Source organism: Osmerus mordax, chromosome 25, assembly GCF_038355195.1.
Source record: "Osmerus mordax isolate fOsmMor3 chromosome 25, fOsmMor3.pri, whole genome shotgun sequence".
NCBI classification, from domain to species: domain Eukaryota; kingdom Metazoa; phylum Chordata; class Actinopteri; order Osmeriformes; family Osmeridae; genus Osmerus; species Osmerus mordax.
In genome coordinates this window covers 1,819,838-1,837,993 of record NC_090074.1, presented here as the reverse complement: position 1 = coordinate 1,837,993, position 18,156 = coordinate 1,819,838, and the positions used below count along the sequence as shown (strand labels likewise).

The window sequence follows — 18,156 nt, the reverse complement described above, 5'->3', positions numbered from 1 at the left end:
TGTGCTAAACCCATCTGTTTAATCAAGATGGCTACCCTTCAGAGAGCAGAAAGAGAATCTGTTTAGCTACTCAAACACACACCTCACTGACTGTGACTGAGAAGGTCAAAGACACACACACACACTCACACACACACACACACACACACAGAGACGCGGAAACCCAGGTCGTCATGGATGTTGTTGTTTTGTTGGTGATGCAAAATAACACCAGCTGACAATATGCGAGTGAAATTATATTCCAAAACATGCGTCTGTGTGATTGATTGCGGCCCATACGGTGCAGCTAGTAACCCGGGTCTAGTGTCCCGTTAGATTTCTCAATCATTTTTCCGTGTTTACGCTGTTGCCACGCCGTAATTGGAGACTGCCACAACACATAGGTGTCAAGTGTCCCTGGTTCTCTGTATGTCTCCCGAATAAACCGGTCTGAGACGAGCTCGCTCGCTATTAACTCCCGGTTCAGTCTACGAAGGGGCATTGTCTAATCTGACCTCCGACCAGCCTTTACGAGCAACCGCTCTCCTCCCGGAGCACGTGAGCGCAGACTCCGCCTCCTGCCTATACTTATACGCAATCTCCCTGCAGGTGGGAAACCTAACACACACACACACACTGGATATCGCTCTCTGACGAGTGCAGGGATACAAAATCGGAGGGAAGAAAAGTATTTTTATGTTTTTTTTTATTGAGGACTAATATAATTGATGACTGCTGGTGGTGAACAATTGTTCCTAGTTATCCCGTCAAATAGTTCGCGCTGTTCCTTCGGTCGTTGTGTTGGCAGTGCGGCAGTTCTTGTTCACGGATAAACACATGGTAAACAGGCAGGGGATTGAAGCTGGAGAAAGCCCCCGCGCGGAACCGCTAGTCTACCAGCTCCCGTTTCACGTGCCGGACAAGAGCAGCTATGACACCGGGGGTTGTGGCTCCGTCACGGACATCTTCATCCCGGTGCTTCTGCGCCTACTGCGGAGCGAAGACGCGTTACTTTACGGGGAAGCCCATGATATTGCAACGGAAGATAGACCGACTGTAAGTGTCGTGAAATGTCTCAGAAACAAGAACCATGTCTCATGCTACTGTCTCATCTCCCCCTCCTCTCCCTCTCCCCCTCCTCTCTTTCTCTTTCTCCCCCTCCTCTTCCTCTCCCTCTCCCCCTCCTCTCCCTCTCCTCCTTTCCCGCTCCCCCCTCTCCTACTCCTTCCTCTCCCCCCCCCTCCCTCCATCAGTGATGGGTCGTTGTTAAGGGATTGTTGACTTTTGAACAACCCAGATGGAATATGTCAGAATGCTTCCCCTCAGAGAGGACCGAGAAAGATGCCCAATGTTTTGTTTATTGAGGAAGTACAGGGACTTGTGTGTGTGTGTGTGCGTGCGGGCGGGCGGACGCTGGCTGGATTCCATGAGACGGTTCAACTTTATTATATGTCTGACTCACGCGCACACACAGACACACACAGACACACACACACAGACTCCAGCACTGTCTTTAAATCAAAATCTCTCTCTCTCTCTCTCTCTCTCTCTCTGTCTGGCCCTCTCTCTCTCTCTCTCTGCCTGGACCCCCCTCTCTCTCTCTCTCTCTCGCCCCCTCTTTTCCATATCTGAAGGTGACAGAATGTCGCCCTCTCCCCTCACCCAGCCCTGTGCTCTCATAAGGCCTTCCTCGAAGCCTGGGCCTATATTTATCTCCATCCCCCAGCTCAGAGTGGCTAATATGGGCAGGAGCAGTCAGGGGTCACTGATGGTGTGTGGGTGTATGTCTATCAGACACTAAGCTCTCTCTTTCTCTTTCCTTCTCTCTCGTTCTCGCCCCCCCCACCGTGACTCCCCCCCCCCCCCCCACCGTGACCCCCCCCCCCCCCCCCCCCCCACCACCGTGACTCCCCCCCGCCCCCTGAAGTCATTTTATGACCGTGTCCAGTACAGTTAAGCTACCACATCATTTGAACCAGCTGTGTGTGTGTGTCTTCGGAAGCCGTTGCTAATGCGCTTTGTTCTTGCGCGCATGTTAGATGATGTTCACTGTTGTGACAGATAACATAGCTTGATTAAGAAGCTCTACAGCTCATGGAATATGGAACACAGCGGAACCCGGGGTAGAACATTCCGGAACATTCAGAGCGTTGCTCGTCGAGGGAGTGAAGCTGTCAGGGTGGTGGTGGTGGTGGTGGGGGGGGTTCAGGCTGTGGGTTTCCCTGTGTGTTGTGAAGCCGCCCCACTCTGAAGGGCTGTGGGGTGGGGATCATGGTTAGGTGGCTGTGCTGTAGTCTCACTGTAACCACCTTCATATACCTGGGTTTCCCCCCTCTGCTGAGGGCAGCAGAAATAAACCTGACTCGCCCCTCTCTCTGTCTCTCTCTCTCTGTCTCTCTCTCTCTGTCTCTCGCTCTCTGTCTCTCGCTCTCTGTCTCTCTCTCTCGCTCTGTGTCTCTCTCTGTGTCTCTCTCTCTCTCTCTCTCTCTCTCTCTCTCTCTCTCTCTCTCTCTCTCTCTCTCTCTCTCTCTCTCTCTCTCTCTCTCTCATCATAGGGTCTAAACAGGTGTGTGTGTCTCCACTGCTCAGCTGTATGACTCGCCCCCCTCTCTCTCTCTCTCTTCCTCCTCAGCATCAGCGAGAGCTTCCTGACAGTCCGAGGCGCCGCCCTCTTCCTGCCTCGGGGAAATGGCTCCTCCCCTTCCTCCGCCTCTCGCTTCGCCCAGCTGCGCAGCAAACATGCAGGTAAACAAGTCGACAGGTAAACATGTAAACACAGCCATAGCATAGAGACAGAGTTATTTGATCCAGGTGAAAGCTCGGCATCTAACTACTCTGATCTCTGACGATACACACATGGCCTGACACACACACACCTCCACACACACACACACACCTCCACACACACACACCTCCACACACACACACCTCCACACACCTCCACACACACACACCTCCACACACACCCTCACAGATGGTCAACTCCGTGTCTTCTTCCTCCAAACAGGAGACCTCCAGCAACACCTGCAGACCATGTTTACTGTCCTGCGATCAGAGGACAACATCAAGCTGGTGAGATCACGTTCACACTGTCTCTCTCTCTCTCCTTCATACACACTCTCCCTCACATACACACACACACACTCCCTGTCGCACACTCCTTGTCGCACACACTCCTTTTCACACACACACCCACCCACACACTCTCCCTCTCTCTGCCCTGCCCCCCCCCCCCCCCCCCCCCACCAGGCAGTGCGTCTGGAGAGCTCCCAGCCCCAGAGCACTCGCTACATGGTTGTGGTCGCCACTAACGGCCGTCAGGACACGGAGGAGAGCCTGGTACTGGGCATGGACTTCAGCGTCACCGACAGGTGGGGGGGGTCGTCATTGTACCGTGTGAGACATGAATACTGTCTCAGTTAGGGGAAATAGTATTTTATTTTTCATGACGTTAACTGTGTGTGTGTGTGTGTGTTTCCTGTAGCTCCTGCTCTGTGGGTCTGGTTTTACCTCTGTGGAGTGACACACTGATCCATCTGGATGGAGACGGGTAAGCGTTACACACACACACACACACACACACACACACACCAGGCTGAACCACAAGATACATGACCTGGGGGAGATTAGAGGGGAGAGCCCTTGTGACTGATCTATGTACTTTTCTGACCTCTCTCTTTCTCTCTCTCTCAGGGGGTTCAGTGTGTCCACTGATAGCAGGATCCATGTGTTCAAGCCTGTCTCTGTTCAGGCCATGTGGTGAGTGCCCTGCGTTCTGTTCATCAACATCACTGTCGGTATTTCAACAGCAGTCAAGTGTGAATTTGGATTGATCGTGTTCTCGTTTCGTCCTCTCCTCCTTTTTCTCCCCTCCTATCCCTCTCTCCCCTCCTCTCTTATCCCTCCTCTCCTATCCCTCCCCTCCTCTCTTATCCCTCCCTCCCCTCCTCTCCTATCCCTCCCCTCCTCTTATCCCTCCCTCCCCTCCTCTCCTATCCCTCCCTCCCCTCCTCTCCTATCCCTCCCCTCCTCTCCTATCCCTCCCCTCCTCTCTTATCCCTCCCCTCCTCTCTTATCCCTCCCTCCCCTCCTCTCCTATCCCTCCCCTCCTCTCTTATCCCTCCCCTCCTCTCTTATCCCTCCCTCCCCTCCTCTCCTATCCCTCCCTCCCCTCCTATCCCTCCCTCCCCTCCTCTCCTATCCCTCCCCTCCTCTCCTATCCCCTCCCCTCCTCTCCCCTCTCTCCCCCCTCCAGGTCGGCCCTCCAGTCCCTCCACAAGGCGTGTGAGGTGGGCCCGTTGTCATAACTACTTCCCCGGCAGCCTGTTCCTGACCTGGGTGAGCTACTACCAGAGCCTGGTGTGCTCTGACCAGACCCACATCAACGAGTGGAACGTCATGCAGGACGTGCAGTCCCACCGCGCCGACTCCCCCGTGCTCTTCTCCGACGTGTGAGTGTGTGTGTGTGTGTGTGCGTTTCGTCTGACGGGGGGAAGGTGTCAACTCTCCCGCTGGGAACGGGAGTGGTGTGGTTGCCACGACGCTGACTCTTGTCTGGGTGTGTGTTGCCAGGCCGACGGAGGGAGCGAGAACGGAGAGGTTGATCAGGACCAGGCTGAGAGAGATCATGATGCAGAAAGACCTGGAGAACGTCACCAGCAAAGAGGTGTGTGTGTGTGTGTGATAGGCACTGTGTGAACTGCCATGTGTCTTCAGTCATCCTGTGTAGACCTGCGCATCTAACTTCTCTGTGTGTGTGTGTGTGTGTGTGTGTGTGTGTGTTTGTCAGATCCGTACAGAGCTGGAGGAGCACATGGTTTGTAACCTGCGGGAGTTCAAGGAGTTCATCGACAACGAGATGATCGTCATCCTGGGCCAGATGGACAGTCCTACTGAGATCTTCGACCATGTGTACCTGGTGGGTCTCTCTCTCTCACACACACACACACACACACTCACTGCTCTGTCTAGGTGTCTGAGAGTTTTGAACCAGAGTGTGTGTGTTTCTGCCCAGGGCTCAGAGTGGAACGCGTCCAATCTGGAGGAAGCTGCAGAACAGCGGGTAAGGTCTCCTGAAGCAACTCCAACTCCATGATGCACTGCACACCCTATTCTCCACAGCGAGACGATACCTGCTGTGAATGCACACCATAATGATCACCACTCCTCCACTTTCGTAATGGTCTTCCCTTTCTCTCTCCGTGTCTCGCTCGCTCGCTCTCTCTCCCTCCATCCCTCCATCCTCTCCCCAGGGTTCAGTACATCCTGAATGTGACGAGGGAGATTGATAATTTCTTCCCGGGTGTGTTTGAGTACCACAACATCCGCGTGTATGATGAGGAGGCAACAGACCTGCTGGCCTACTGGAACGACACCTACAAGTTCATCACAGGGCCAAGTAAGTGCTGACCGACTCACCAGCTCTTCCTTGTTATACCATCTCATCCCTTACTCACTAACACCCTCTCTCCCTCCCTCTCTCTCTCCCCCCGGTCCAGGAAGGCGGGGGGCGAGGTGTCTGGTCCACTGTAAGATGGGCGTGAGCCGCTCAGCGTCCACGGTGATCGCCTACGCCATGAAAGAGTACGGCTGGGACCTGGAGCGAGCCTTCAGCTACGTGAAGGAGCGTCGGGCCGTCACCAAGCCCAACCCCTCCTTCATGAGGCAGCTGGAGGAGTACCAGGGCATCCTGCTGGCCAGGTACACACACACACACACACACACACACACACACACACACACACACACGTACAGCCTCGGCATTCCATTCCATGCAGCATGCATTCTCCAACTCTTGCTCATCCTCTGTGTCGACATTCTGGGCACATATGTTAGTCATGAGGGTTATACAGGCACAGACATACTGGAGCACCACATTCTACATCCACTCCCTGTGTGTGTGTGTGTGTGTGTGTTTGCTGTACTAGTTAGCATGCATGTGTCCGAGGATGCCTTTAGCTTCTCATGCCACATGTCAGTGTTAGCAGAAGTGCCAAGGAGACCTGAAAGTACACACACAGTAAACCATTGGTGTGAAATGACCGATGAGTCATCTGTCTTCAGTGCATGTGAAGTTTTTTGTCTGTCCTGTGGGAGGCCTGCTTTGTGTGTTTGTGGTAAAGAAAAGAGACAAAACCCTCATGTTTCTCTCTCTCTCACCCCACTCTGTCTCTCTCTCTCTCTCTCTCTCTCTCTCTCTCTCTCTCTCTCTCTCCTCTCTCTCTCTCTCTCTCTCCTCTCTCCCTCTCTCCCTCTCTCCCTCTCTCCCTCTCTCCCTCTCTCTCTCTCTCTCTCTCTCTCTCTCTCTCTCTCTCTCTCTCTCTCTCTCCTCTCTCTCTCTCTCTCTCTCTCTCTCTCTCTCTCTCTCTCCTCTCTCTCTCTCTCTCTCTCTCTCCTCTCTCTCTCTCTCTCTCTCTCTCTCTCTCTCTCTCTCTCTCTCTCTCTCTCTCTCTCTCTCTCTTCCCTCTCCCTCTCCCTCTCCCTCTCCCTCTCCCTCTCCCTCTCCCTCTACAGTAAGCAGAGGCACAACAAGCTGTGGCGCTCCCACTCTGACAGCGACCTATCAGAGCACCACGAGCCCCTCCCCGCCCCCCAGTCTCACACCCTGGGCCGCTCCGACCCCCGTAACCAGGGCAACAGCCCCCCGGCCCCCTCCCTGGAGGAGCTGCTGCAGCCGCTGCCCTCTGGCCCCGCCCCCTCTGGCCCCGCTCCCTCGACCGTCGCCCTGCTCCAGGCGGAACTCAGCCCCCCCCTCCACCACCCCCCCTGGCCGTGCCCCCCCCGTCTCCCCCCCCTCTCAAACGGCCTGTGTGACTCTGAGGAGAGCCTGCCCGCCCTGCCCGCCCTGGCTGATCCCTCCTCCCCCCCCCGCCCGCGTGCCGCCACCGAGGTTCCCGAGGCGGGGAAACCGGACATCTTCACGGTGACGGTGGCCGAGCCCGTGGCGGTCGTCCGGCCTCACCCACCCCCCTCCGTCCACCACCTCCCCCCCTCCCCCGCCCCCTCCCCCCAGCCCTGCGGCGCAGACCGAGGATGAAGCGCCCCGCTCCGCGCCCGACCCCACACACCTTCCAGAACCCAGCCCCAACGCCGCCCTCGCCCCAGGCCCGCCAACGCCCCCTCCTGACTGTGACCAGGCCCCGCTCCCCCCTGGTGGCCCCCCCAGCCCCCCCGAGGGCCCCCCCCGCCCTCAGCACCGACCACATCAACTTCTTCAGCGCCAGGGAGAAGTTCCAGGCCTGGCCCAGGATGGGCGGAGCCGCGGGGGTTCTGTTCAGGCAGGGCAACAGCCAGCCCCGCCCAGGGGTCCTGGACAGGACCAGCTGACCCAGGACGGCCCTGCGGGCGTGGCCGGGGACGAACCGAGGGAGGAGGGGGGAGGAGAGGAGGAAGGTGAGGCTGAATGAAGAAGGTTAGAGATTGAACCTAGAGGTTCAATCTCCTTGAGGTTGAGATTCTCGCCATAAAAAGCGTGGTTTAGTCAAACTGATTTGAACGTCGAGCATGGATTCGGTAGCCTGGCTCTGCCCTCCTACGTACTTCTGCTCAATTTGGATTTTGCTTCTGTACTAGGTGTACGATTTTAGTGCATCAGTCGGTTTTCAGAAACAATTTTTTTGTAGGTCCAATCAGCGAACAGGGGGAGTGGCTGAGAACGATGACGTTGATGTTGTGCACTAGTTTGAGTTGTAGTTCATTAATGGCGGCGGAGAAAGATGCGAGCAAAGATATTCTGCGGTTGTGGCAACGCTGCCGAATATCCATAAGTTAAAGCCAGAGCAAGAACAAGTTTTGTTGGTGGCCATGATGTTGTGGCCCCTCCTCCCCACGGGGTTCAGGAACAGTTTGATTTTCCAGCTACGGCAGCTAGCTCTGTGGTGAAGGAGTTGGCTATGGCGAACGCTAGCGATTGGTTATGGCAAATCAGAGTGGCTCTGGGCAGATCCAAAAGTTTTAAACTTCATCAGAGTACCCGCCTTCAAGGAAGTTAACGCTTGTCAATGGAGCGATCCCAGACCCTCTGTACAAATGAAATGTAAGAGGGTCTGGTTAGGACCAGGATTCTGAAGCGTATGAACAGAATGGCTCTTTACTGGTAGAGCTAGACTGATCTTCACTGGGTTTTCTATACCACAGTGCCCTCTGGTGGCCGATACACACACTTACATTTACATGTAGTCATTTAGCAGACGCTCTTATCCAGAGCGACTTACAGTAAGTACAGGGACATTCCCCCGAGGCAAGTAGGGTGAAGTGCCTTGCCCAAGGACACAACGTAATTTGGCACAGCCGGGAATCGAACTGGCAACTTTCTGATTACTAGCCCGCTTCCCTAACCGCTCAGCCACCTGACTCAGTATGCACACTTGACACTTCAAGGATGCTCGCTGCTGTTGATTTAACTTTCTCTCTCTCTCTCTCCTCTCCCCCCTCTCTCAGGAGAGCGTTATCTCTGCTCAGCACGTCGTCCCAGAATGCACCGGTGCACAGGACGTGAGGTCCACCCCGCTGATTGTAATCCCTCCCCCTGGGTCTTCCAGCCAACCAGGGCTCAGGGGTCGTGAAGTGAAGGGGTCGAAAGAGGAAGTGGATGAACGCGTGGTCGACTCAGCAGAGGAAGCGGAGGATGTCAAGGAGGAAGTAAAGAACAAAGCCGAGCCCATGGGACGCTTCCCCCGCCCCCCTCTCGGGTGATTGGACGAGGGGCTCGGTGCGACGCGTCACCCGACAGCTGGAGCAACGAATGAAGCAGGAGCATGACTCTCCCTGCCCCTCCTCTTCTCCCCCGCCCCTCCCCCTCGGACCCGCCTGCCCCCAGCGACGCTCCCCTCTCCCCCCTCCCCTCAGCGACACCTCCCCCCCCGACCGCGCCCCCCCCTCCCGGAGACCAACCCCCAGGACGCTCCGCTCTGCCTGCAGGGGCCCGGGGTGAGCACTGTGCGGGAGGAGGAGGAGGAAGGAGAGGAGGATCCTGGGAGATGTAGTCCCATGGAGGAGGTGGGCGACGGTACGGGAGCGAGGGCGGGGCTCTGTGAAGATGGCGACGAACGCACAAAGCCTCCCCCCCCCACTTCCGCCCGACCCTCCACTCCTCCCACGACCCCCTGTCCTCCGTCGACTTCCTGTGTCTGGAGGGGGTGACGGGGGAGGAGTCCGGCACGGACTGGCCCCCCCGCGGAGACGCCGTTGCCAGGCAGACTTGGGAGACTCTGAGGGAGCTGGGGGCCTTCCTGCAGCAGGTGAGCCGGCCGCAGGGAGGGGACCGGGCCTGGGGGGGCGACGGGTGGCCGGAGGGGGGCAGGAGAGGGGGGCGGGGCTCCAGGCAGAGGACCAGGGAGGCGGAGGCCAGGATTCGCCAGGCCGGACTGACCCCGCCCTCGTTGATGAAGCGCTCGGCCTCATTGGCCAAGCTGGGCTGCCTGGAGCTGCTGGCCAATGACCTGAGCCAATGGGAGTTGAGCCGCCCCGTCCCCGCCGCCGTGAAGCCCCTCCCCACGCCGCCACGGACGAGTCCTCGAAGAAACAGAGGGTCCACCGGCCGTGGGCCCCCCTCGGAGAGCCCCCCGTCCGACAGCCCCCCCTCCGACAGCTGGCCAGAGCCCCCAGGACAGGACCAGAGCACCTCCCAGAGGACACGCCCACAGAACACACCCACTCCCCTCCGTCCAATCAGAGCACACTGCCGGGAGAACTTCCTGAGCCTAGCCCCGCCCCCCCTCCTGATCCCCCTGGCAGCTCGCCAACAGTACGGGAGGACACACCCCCTGCGGAGACTGAAGAAGAGGAGTCTGAGCGCCCTCTACCACACCATGTGACCCGGACTCCCGTGTGCGCGTACGTGTGTGTGTGTGTGTCTGTCTTGGGAGGGGTTCATCGAGCACAATGTGAGAAATATGACGGTAGGATGATTAGTGTTTCTGTGTGATTGATTCTCTGTGAGCCACTGTGAAAACCGAGCATACGCACCCTCCCTCCCTCCGTCCTCGTTATCCAATCAGCAGGGAGATGAGGGCATCCCGGGGGGGGGGGGGGGGGGGGGGGGGGCGGCCCAGTCTTGTGATTCTGAGGAGACGTAGGGGAGGGGGGGAGGGTTGAGGGGTTATTTGGGACCAAACTTATGTTTTTTCGACTGCACAATACCTCATGAGGCCTAAACCAAACCTAAGTCTGGAGGCACAGTAGCCCCCCTGGAGGGTTAGCAGAGGCCATCAGCTGTTATCAAGCTGACCGTTTCAAACAACTGGAATTAGCACAACTCTTGCTTAACCTCAGTTGGTGATGCCACTTGAACTGGATAGTGTGTGTGTGTGTGTGCGTGCGGAAGAGAGAGAGAGAAGGGGAGCAGGGCAGTGAGGCAGCTTTTACGTTGTCTATCCAATTTGTTCTTTCGAAGGTGTACATTTTGTTTTATTGTCAAAGATCTATAATGTACATTTGAGTGTTATCATTTTAAGGACGTGTATCTGTGTTTTATAAATGTTGGTGTCTGGACTGTGCGTATGTGTGTAAAGCACAATTTCTCTATTTGGCGGTAATGTGTTTTAAACTGACGCTTGTCACCTTTTCACAAACAGGGCAGTGTGCCTGTGATTGTCAAGAGCAGTGTCTCCATTTCGTGTATATCAGAATTACCTATTGTCTGACGGCAGTCTCTCAAATAAGCACTTTACTCCTTTTTTAATTTTTAATATTGTTTTATTTTTATGGTTTCTGCTGTTGGGGAGCATGCTTTTAAGTGAGTGAAAGTAGTGTGCATTGTGCAAAGAATTGTGTATGAACTCCTTTTCATTGTAAATCTATCAATGTACATATTCGCTTTTTTTATGATGTTCTTTAACTGTGATGAATAATAAAAAAGTAAGAAATATAAACTGTGGGTTTGATTTCTTTTTCTAATAAAGATCCTAGATCCCACAAGAACAATTTGAGGATGCGAGAGAGAAAATGGTGTCATACAGCAGTTGCAGGTCAGTAAAACAAGCTGACAAACACGTAATATAACACCCAAGTAAAACTTTTTTTCGGATTGATTTTGTAAACCTTTTGAAAAAGATTTTTCTAAATTTTGTGTATATATATATATATTTTTTTTTTTACCTTTCTAAACTTTGACACGTGAAAGGAGTGGGGAGACCAGAGAAGCCTAGAGAGTATTACAATAGAATACGTATAGTAGAGTCCTCATCAATGATGCTAACTTTTTTGGGCAAATACTTTTTCAAGCATTCAATACTTTTGCTAATACGATGATTGTAATAATGGTGACAAAATCAGATATTTTGTCACCCTCTAGCGGACTGAGAGGAAGTGACCGTGGTTGGAACCGAGAGAGACAGGAAGAGAGAGAGGGACAGCTGTCTAAATAGGACTCGCGCTGTCTGCCCCTCCGAGAGACAGGTGTTAGACGAGCACTGTCAGAGGACAACTGTCAGACTAGCCTGACCGACGATCTATTGAAGAAAAGTCACAGGACCAAACGCGTGGGCCTATTGGTTTAGCCTATGACATTCTGCCGTCTAGTGGAAAAAGCTCCCTAGACATCCCTGCTTCTGAATTGTTGAGAGAATGCGGGATTACATAGCTACAGCAGCCTATAGTTTATACAGTTTACAGAGAGGTTAAAAGTTTAAAGGTCCGGTGTAGAGCGCTATATTAACTCTACCCCTAAAAGCTCACAGGCTGCTGGATAACCCTACTGGACCGTGGCGCGCGGGCGCAGAGCAATCTAAGCACTGTCACCGGGCGCGCGAGATAGTCCGACTTCTACCGAGCCCGTTCCAAAATAGACGGGACCGCTTTGACCCCCCACCCCCTCCCTGCTCATCCACACACACACACACACACCCTCTCTCTCCTTCTCTCACTGCCCCCCTCCTCTCCTTCTCCCTGCCGAGAAGCGTCACGTATTTCTACAGCGCGCTCTCCAGGCAAGTCCACACCGACTGTGCAAAACGGGATCACGGAGAACCGTCACAAACACGACAAGAAAGCGGGGAGCTATACAAGAACCGGAAATCTACCATCTGGGAAGGGGGAGAGGAGAATTCGATTGGCTGATATCCCCTAAACCCGCGGTGAGTAATCAAGTCGTGTCTGTGAATTGACCGAGCTGGAATAAGATCAGTCGTCGCTCAGTCAGTTACCGTAGGTGCGACAGCTTTTCTGCCGCATTTCCAGTGAGGTGCGTTTCCTTGGCAATCGGCAGGGATACACTATGACTGACTTTGCACTTTAATGTCCGTGAACAGACCGGCGGCCAGCTCAGTGGTCACCGGCCGTGGTTCCCGAACTAACCGGAGCACGTTGCACGGTGGGAGCGGGCGCAACGATCACCCCCTCCTCACCGCTTCTTCCCAACTTATTACCGTGTTCCTGGGGAAGACCGTGCGCGCGTGTCCGGGTACACAGCGCATGCTGCGCATAGGCTATAAACTGGCCAGGGTCGAGACTTATTGTTCTATTTAGGAACGGTGGGCTAAACTGTGATCTCGAGAGGGTACGGTTGGGGGTGGGACGGGGCTAGTTTGGCATGTCTATATTAGGAAAGTGACCGTGTCATTCTTTCGCTCTGAAAGAGCCGTGCCTTGCGCGAGAGAGGGCCATCTCACAAGTTAGTGAGACAACAGTTGATAACAACAGCAGAGTAGCAACTTTAATGTCTCGTCATTTACAAAGAAACCAGGTGAAGTCAAACCGACGTGAACACGGACAGTAATCATACATCGTTCCTAAATCAGCTCCAAACTGGGCCTCATCATGTGGACGGCCGGTTTAACACTAATATTTTGTGTTCTGTTTTAATATTGTTCAATGTTAAACCAAAATGTACAAGTTGCAATATTCCTAATGTGCGTACATCATGACTCAATATGATATGAACATGTAACCAACATATATTTGAATTTGATGTGGTGATTGTACCTTAGCAGTGCTTGGTTCATATGATGTTTCTGCTACAGAACTGTTTGCTTGCTTTAGGGATTTGATCATAGAGCTGTCTAGAATAACGATCATGTATTTATCTGGCAGATGCTTTTCAGAAATCAGAAATCAGAAAGGGATTTATTCGCCATGAAAGTTTGCACAGACAAGGAATTTGCTTTGGCAGGAAGGTGCATAAGGTGTATTTTGTCCACATACATGGAGGGTTAGGATGAACAACTTGAAGTGTAGTTAGTTACACCCCCCCTCCTCCACCTACCTGTCAACAACCCTGCCATGCCAGGCCAGTTAGTCAGTACAGAAATGATTGTGCAGTTTCAAAGCCTGCTAGGTTCAAACCTTCAGGGACAAAGTAATTCTGAATATGGGTTTCTAGAGCCTGTGTGTGCGTGTGTGTGTGTGTGAGGGAGAGAGAGAGAGAGAGAGAGAGAAGGAGAGAGAGGGAGAGAGAGAGAGGGGGAGAGAGGGAGAGAGAGACAGAGAGGGAGAGAGAGAGAGAGAGATAGAGAGAGAGAGACAGAGAGAGAGAGAAAGAGAGAGAGAGGGAGAGAGAGAGAAAGAGAGAGAGGGAGAGAGAGAGAGAGAGAGAGAGAGAGAGAGAGAGAGAGAGAAGGAGAAGGAGAGAGAGACAGAGAGAGAGAGAGAGTGACTGACAGACTGACAGACAATTGTCTATTAATATCAGTGTGCTGGACAGCAGGGGTCTACAATGTGTGTCCTGTGTGTTTTGGGCTTGCACCCACTTGGCCCGTTGCCCTGGGCAGCAACACAACAGTCGTACCTCGGCAACAGACACATGACAACACAACTACTTTGACGCAGAACTTAAGAATCATCAACAAGACAACACAACATCGATACAGCAGCATAAGAGGCCAGTTACTCACAACATCCCGTCTCACCAGCAGGAAGGAACAGTACACTCAATTCAATAACATTTGATTGATATGGAACAATTTAAAAACAACACCAGTTTTTGTTCGCAGAATCCCCAAAATACAATAAAATCCGGAAGATAAAGTTGTAACATCAGAATTAAGACTAATCGAACTTAACAGGTCTAGACAGGCCAGTCAGGTGAAGAGGAAGGGGATCTCCTTGCAGAGAGTTCTGTTATTTAAGTGCCTGAATCCTTGATGGGCTCAAGAGTGTATGAAGGATCCTATATCAGACAGTGTGTTGCTTATTGGTTTACTCATGTTTACGTGTGTATTTCTTTATCTCTGGTAATCCCTCTCTCTATCTCTCCTCCCTCCATCTCATCTTTCATCCCCATCTACTCCCCTCTTCTCCTCCCCCTCTCCTCCTCCCCCCTCTCCTCTCCTCCCCCTCTCCTCCTCCCCTCCTCCCCCCCCTTCTCCTCTCTCCTCCTCTCCTCTCCTCCCCTCCTCCCCTCCCCTCCCCTCCCCTCTCCTCCTCTCTCCTCCTCCTCTCCTTTCCTCTCCTCTCCAGTGATGAGCCGCAGCATCGTGCGTCAGAGTAAGTTCCGTCACGTCTTCGGACAGTCGGTGAAGACGGAACAGGGCTACGATGACATACGCGTTTCCAAGGTGACGTGGGACAGCTCGTTCTGCGCCGTCAACCCCAAGTTCCTGGCGGTCATCGTGGAGTCCAGCGGAGGAGGAGCCTTCTTGGTCCTGCCCCTTTCCAAGGTCAGAGAGGAGTGTGTGTGTGTGTGTAAGGTGCAGTAAGATGTGTGAGAGAGTGTTTTCCCTCAGGAGTTCTGTCCCTCGTCATCTTAACAGACAGTCGTCTCCTGTCGCCCCCCCCCCCCCAGCACCCCCCCACCCAGCACCCCCCCTCCCCCAGCACCCCCCTCCCTCCCCCAGCATCACGTTTCTGCTCCTCACAGTAGCAAGGCGATGGAGAGATGAAGGGTGAGGGGGGGGCAGAGAGGGGGAGAAGCAGGGAGATAAGGAGTGAGAGAGCAGAGTGGGCTGGGATGGAGGGCGAGAGGGCCGTGGGGGGGGGGGTGACTTCTGCTCTCAACCGGCTGGATCCTCCTTTCGCATCAGCGCAAAGTTTGTGAGATTAGACAGGGTGCTCAGGAGATTTACACGGGGGCAGAGAACGTTGTGGAGACATTGTGTATACGCTTTAGGCAAACACCCGCCGCACATACAGTATATCTCAGGGTGAGGGTGTGTGTACACCATCCTCCTACTACTTGTCCGGCACCACCCAGCCAAACCTGGCAACAAGCTCTACCCAGCCACAAACCTGGCAACGAGCTTTACCTAGCCACAAACCTGGCAACGACCTCTACCCAGCCACAAACCTGGCAACATCTCTGCGTGGTCTCCTATGCTGAGAGAGCCTGGATGACAGGTCTGCTGCATCACGTCCGTCCACAGAACTGTGGCTCACAGGTCAAAGGACCTAACTAAAGCTGACCCAAAGGATGCCTGAACACAAACAAACCCCCCCACAGCACGCCAGCCGTGCCGAGGGACCGCTCTCTTCCAGTCAGTACGGTCTGTTCACGCTGAGGAGAACAGTAGTGTTGGCATGCAGGTGATAGGATCTTAAAGGGGAGGTTTGTTAGCGAGGTGCTCTGGGAGCCGCGAGACTACAATCACATCCCCTTTAAAGTTGAGTCCCCTTTATCAGAGAAGCTACTGACGCCTTATAAGGGGATTCTGACTGAGAGAAAGAGAGACGTGTATAGATTTAAATCTCTACTTCAACTTTATCTCACTTCAGGTCTCTCTCTCTCCTTCTGTGTATCTCTCTCTCTTTCTCTCTGTACATGTCCAAAAGCGACACAAATATACAGGGAGAAAGAGAGAAACAGAGATATGTAAAGGCAAGGAGATGACTTGACTCTCTCTCACTAGACACAGAGAGAGTTAGAGAGATCGAGATACAGTGAGAGAGAGAGTCTGGTGAGGTTCAGTACAGCCAAGGTAGTGAGAGACGAAGAGATAGACATGGTTATATATCAGAGGGTCGGGACAGACGGTTTATAAATAGACACCCTGCTCTCCATCTCCCCTGCCCTGGATCCCTCGCAAGCCAAACGAAAAACTCCCCCTTCAACGCCTCGTCACCCAACTATTAATACACTCCTCTGGGTGCTTGTGTGTGTGGAGGGAGTGGAGTGTATGTGCGCGCGCGCGCGTGTGTGTGTGTGAAACGAGGGAGGGATACCAGGGAAAAAAAAAAACGAAACACGTGTTCACACCAACCGAACAGGAAGACGTGGAATAGCCCGGAAGTGACATCATAGATCGAGGGATGAGGCAGGAAGGATCCTCTTACATCGTTTAGGTCCGTGTAGAATTGAATCGGACTTGGACGGAGTCTTGGATTGTGCCGTTAAAGACAGACTAAGAGCAGGTCAAACCGAGACGACAGAACTGAAACGGATCACATGACGACCCGGGCCTGTATGTGTGGTGTATGTGAGGTGGGCTGGACGTCTGTGTCAGGTGACCAGAAGCATGGCTCTGACTCGGGGGGGCTTGCGTGTGTTTCAGATGGGTCGCCTGGACAAGAACCACCCCCTGGTGGTGGGCCATGCCGGGCCGGTTCTGGACATCGACTGGTGCCCGCACAACGACAACATCCTGGCCAGCTGCTCCGAGGACTGCACTGCCATGGTAACGTAGCTCCGTGTTACCTTCGCTCATCTACCTGTTCGTTTTGAAGGGAAGTGGATTGTTGGGCCTCACTAGAAAAGTACCACGAACCTGTGTGTGTTTGTGAGGATGATACACATGAGGGTAGATTTTTAGGGGGGGGTGGGGGGGGGGTGGGGGTGGGGGGGCAATGCTTGTATTTATAAACATGTGTTTACACAAAGCCCCTTTCCCTGGATCGACCAATCAGATGACAGATCGGAATGTTTTCTGATGAAAGGACGAAAGCAGATGATGTTGAAATGCAATCATTTATCAGGCTTCTCTGTGTGTGTGTGTGTGTGTGTGTGTGTGTGTGTGTGAGAGAGAGAGAGATTTCCTGGAGCCATTGTCTGGTGTCTGCCAAGAAACAGTTGATAGGTCAGAATGTGTGAGCCTTTGTTGTGAGAATGTGTTGATATCGGATTACTACGGCTCACAACAAGTAGATGGAGATGCGTGAAGTTCCTCTGGGCAGTGGGACCTTAGCCCGTGTCCCTCGCACTTTCTAAACAGCTGCCGCTCATGTTCCTTATGTCTGTTTACAAATGTTCCTGCTAAGATGCCTGTGTGTTTGCCTGTGAGAGAGTGTGTCTGTGTGTGCATGTGTGTAGATGTGTGTGAGTAGGTCTGTGTGTGTGTAGGTGTGTGTGAGTAGGTCTGTGTGTGTGTAGGTGTGTGTGTGTGCTAGAGGATTCCTCAGGGACTAACAGTCTGTTCCCTGCAGCTGTCCTGCCTTGGCATTGGTATGACGTAGCCTCTGGACTTCTCTAAGGGGGATTAAACCGTCCAACAGCAGAGCTGTCATTAGAGAAGTGTTTACACGTGGGTGCGAGTTAACATGTGTGTTTGTTTTACTGGGTTAAGAGAGGCCTATAAAGAGAGAGGTCAAGAGAGAGACACAGAGAGGCAGAGAAAGATGGAGAGAGAGAGATGGAGAGGCAGAGAGAGAGATGGAGAGATGGAGAGAGAGAAAGAAAGAGAAACAGAAAGAAACGATGAAAGAAAGATAAAGAGGCAGAGAGAGAGAGAGAGACAGAGAGAGATAGGCAGAGAGATACACGAAGAGAGAGAAAGGGAGGCAGTTAGAGACATGTGCGTCATGTGATCAGGTGTGTGTGACATGTGTGCCGTGTCATCAGGTGTGGCAGATTCCAGACGACCTCCTCAGCCGGCCCCTGTTGGAGCCCATCGTGGTGCTGGAGGCCCACTCCAAACGTGTTGGCACTGTCCTCTGGCACCCCACTGCACGCAACATCCTACTCACTGCAGGTACACACACATACAGTAGGGGGTCAGGTGGCTGAGCGGTTAGGGAATCGGGCTATTAATCAGAAGGTTCCCGGATCGATTCCCGGTCGTGCAAAATAACGTGTCCATGGGCAAGGTACTTCACCCTACTTGCTTTGGGGAGAATGTCCCTGTACTTACTGTAAGTCGCTCTGGATAAGAGCGTCTGCTAAATGACTAAATGTAACTCACACACACATTCACAAAACATACATGCAGAGACACCCTCCCACACACACAGCCTCCCCCACACACACAGCCACACACACACACAGCCACACACACACAGCCACACACACACACAGCCACACACACACAGCCACAC

The 18,156-nt window shown here is 53.4% G+C and overlaps 2 protein-coding genes across 2 annotated transcripts in view; both read left to right on the top strand.

The window, feature by feature from the left end:
- Positions 1-624: 624 nt before the first annotated feature.
- LOC136933261 (protein phosphatase Slingshot homolog 2-like) lies at positions 625-10,833 on the top strand. The gene is given in 21 exon segments (XM_067228579.1): positions 625-1,035; positions 2,612-2,724; positions 2,987-3,051; positions 3,229-3,350; positions 3,464-3,529; positions 3,673-3,738; positions 4,235-4,271; positions 4,273-4,430; positions 4,552-4,645; positions 4,769-4,897; positions 4,994-5,026; positions 5,028-5,041; positions 5,232-5,381; positions 5,482-5,679; positions 6,493-6,761; positions 6,869-7,210; positions 7,213-7,371; positions 8,453-8,669; positions 8,827-8,907; positions 9,017-9,465; positions 9,468-10,833. Coding segments are annotated over 21 exon segments (3,324 nt in total). The 5' UTR covers positions 625-910; the 3' UTR covers positions 9,905-10,833.
- Positions 10,834-11,883: 1,050 nt separating this feature from the next.
- Positions 11,884-18,156, top strand: part of coro6 (coronin 6) — an 11,451-nt gene continuing 5,178 nt past the window's right edge. Inside the window, exons 1-4 of the mRNA XM_067228688.1 lie at positions 11,884-12,053; positions 14,374-14,573; positions 16,401-16,523; positions 17,684-17,813. Coding sequence (XP_067084789.1) covers positions 14,376-14,573; positions 16,401-16,523; positions 17,684-17,813 — 451 coding nt within the window. The 5' untranslated portion in view covers positions 11,884-12,053; positions 14,374-14,375. The remainder of the gene's footprint in view (positions 12,054-14,373; positions 14,574-16,400; positions 16,524-17,683; positions 17,814-18,156) is intronic.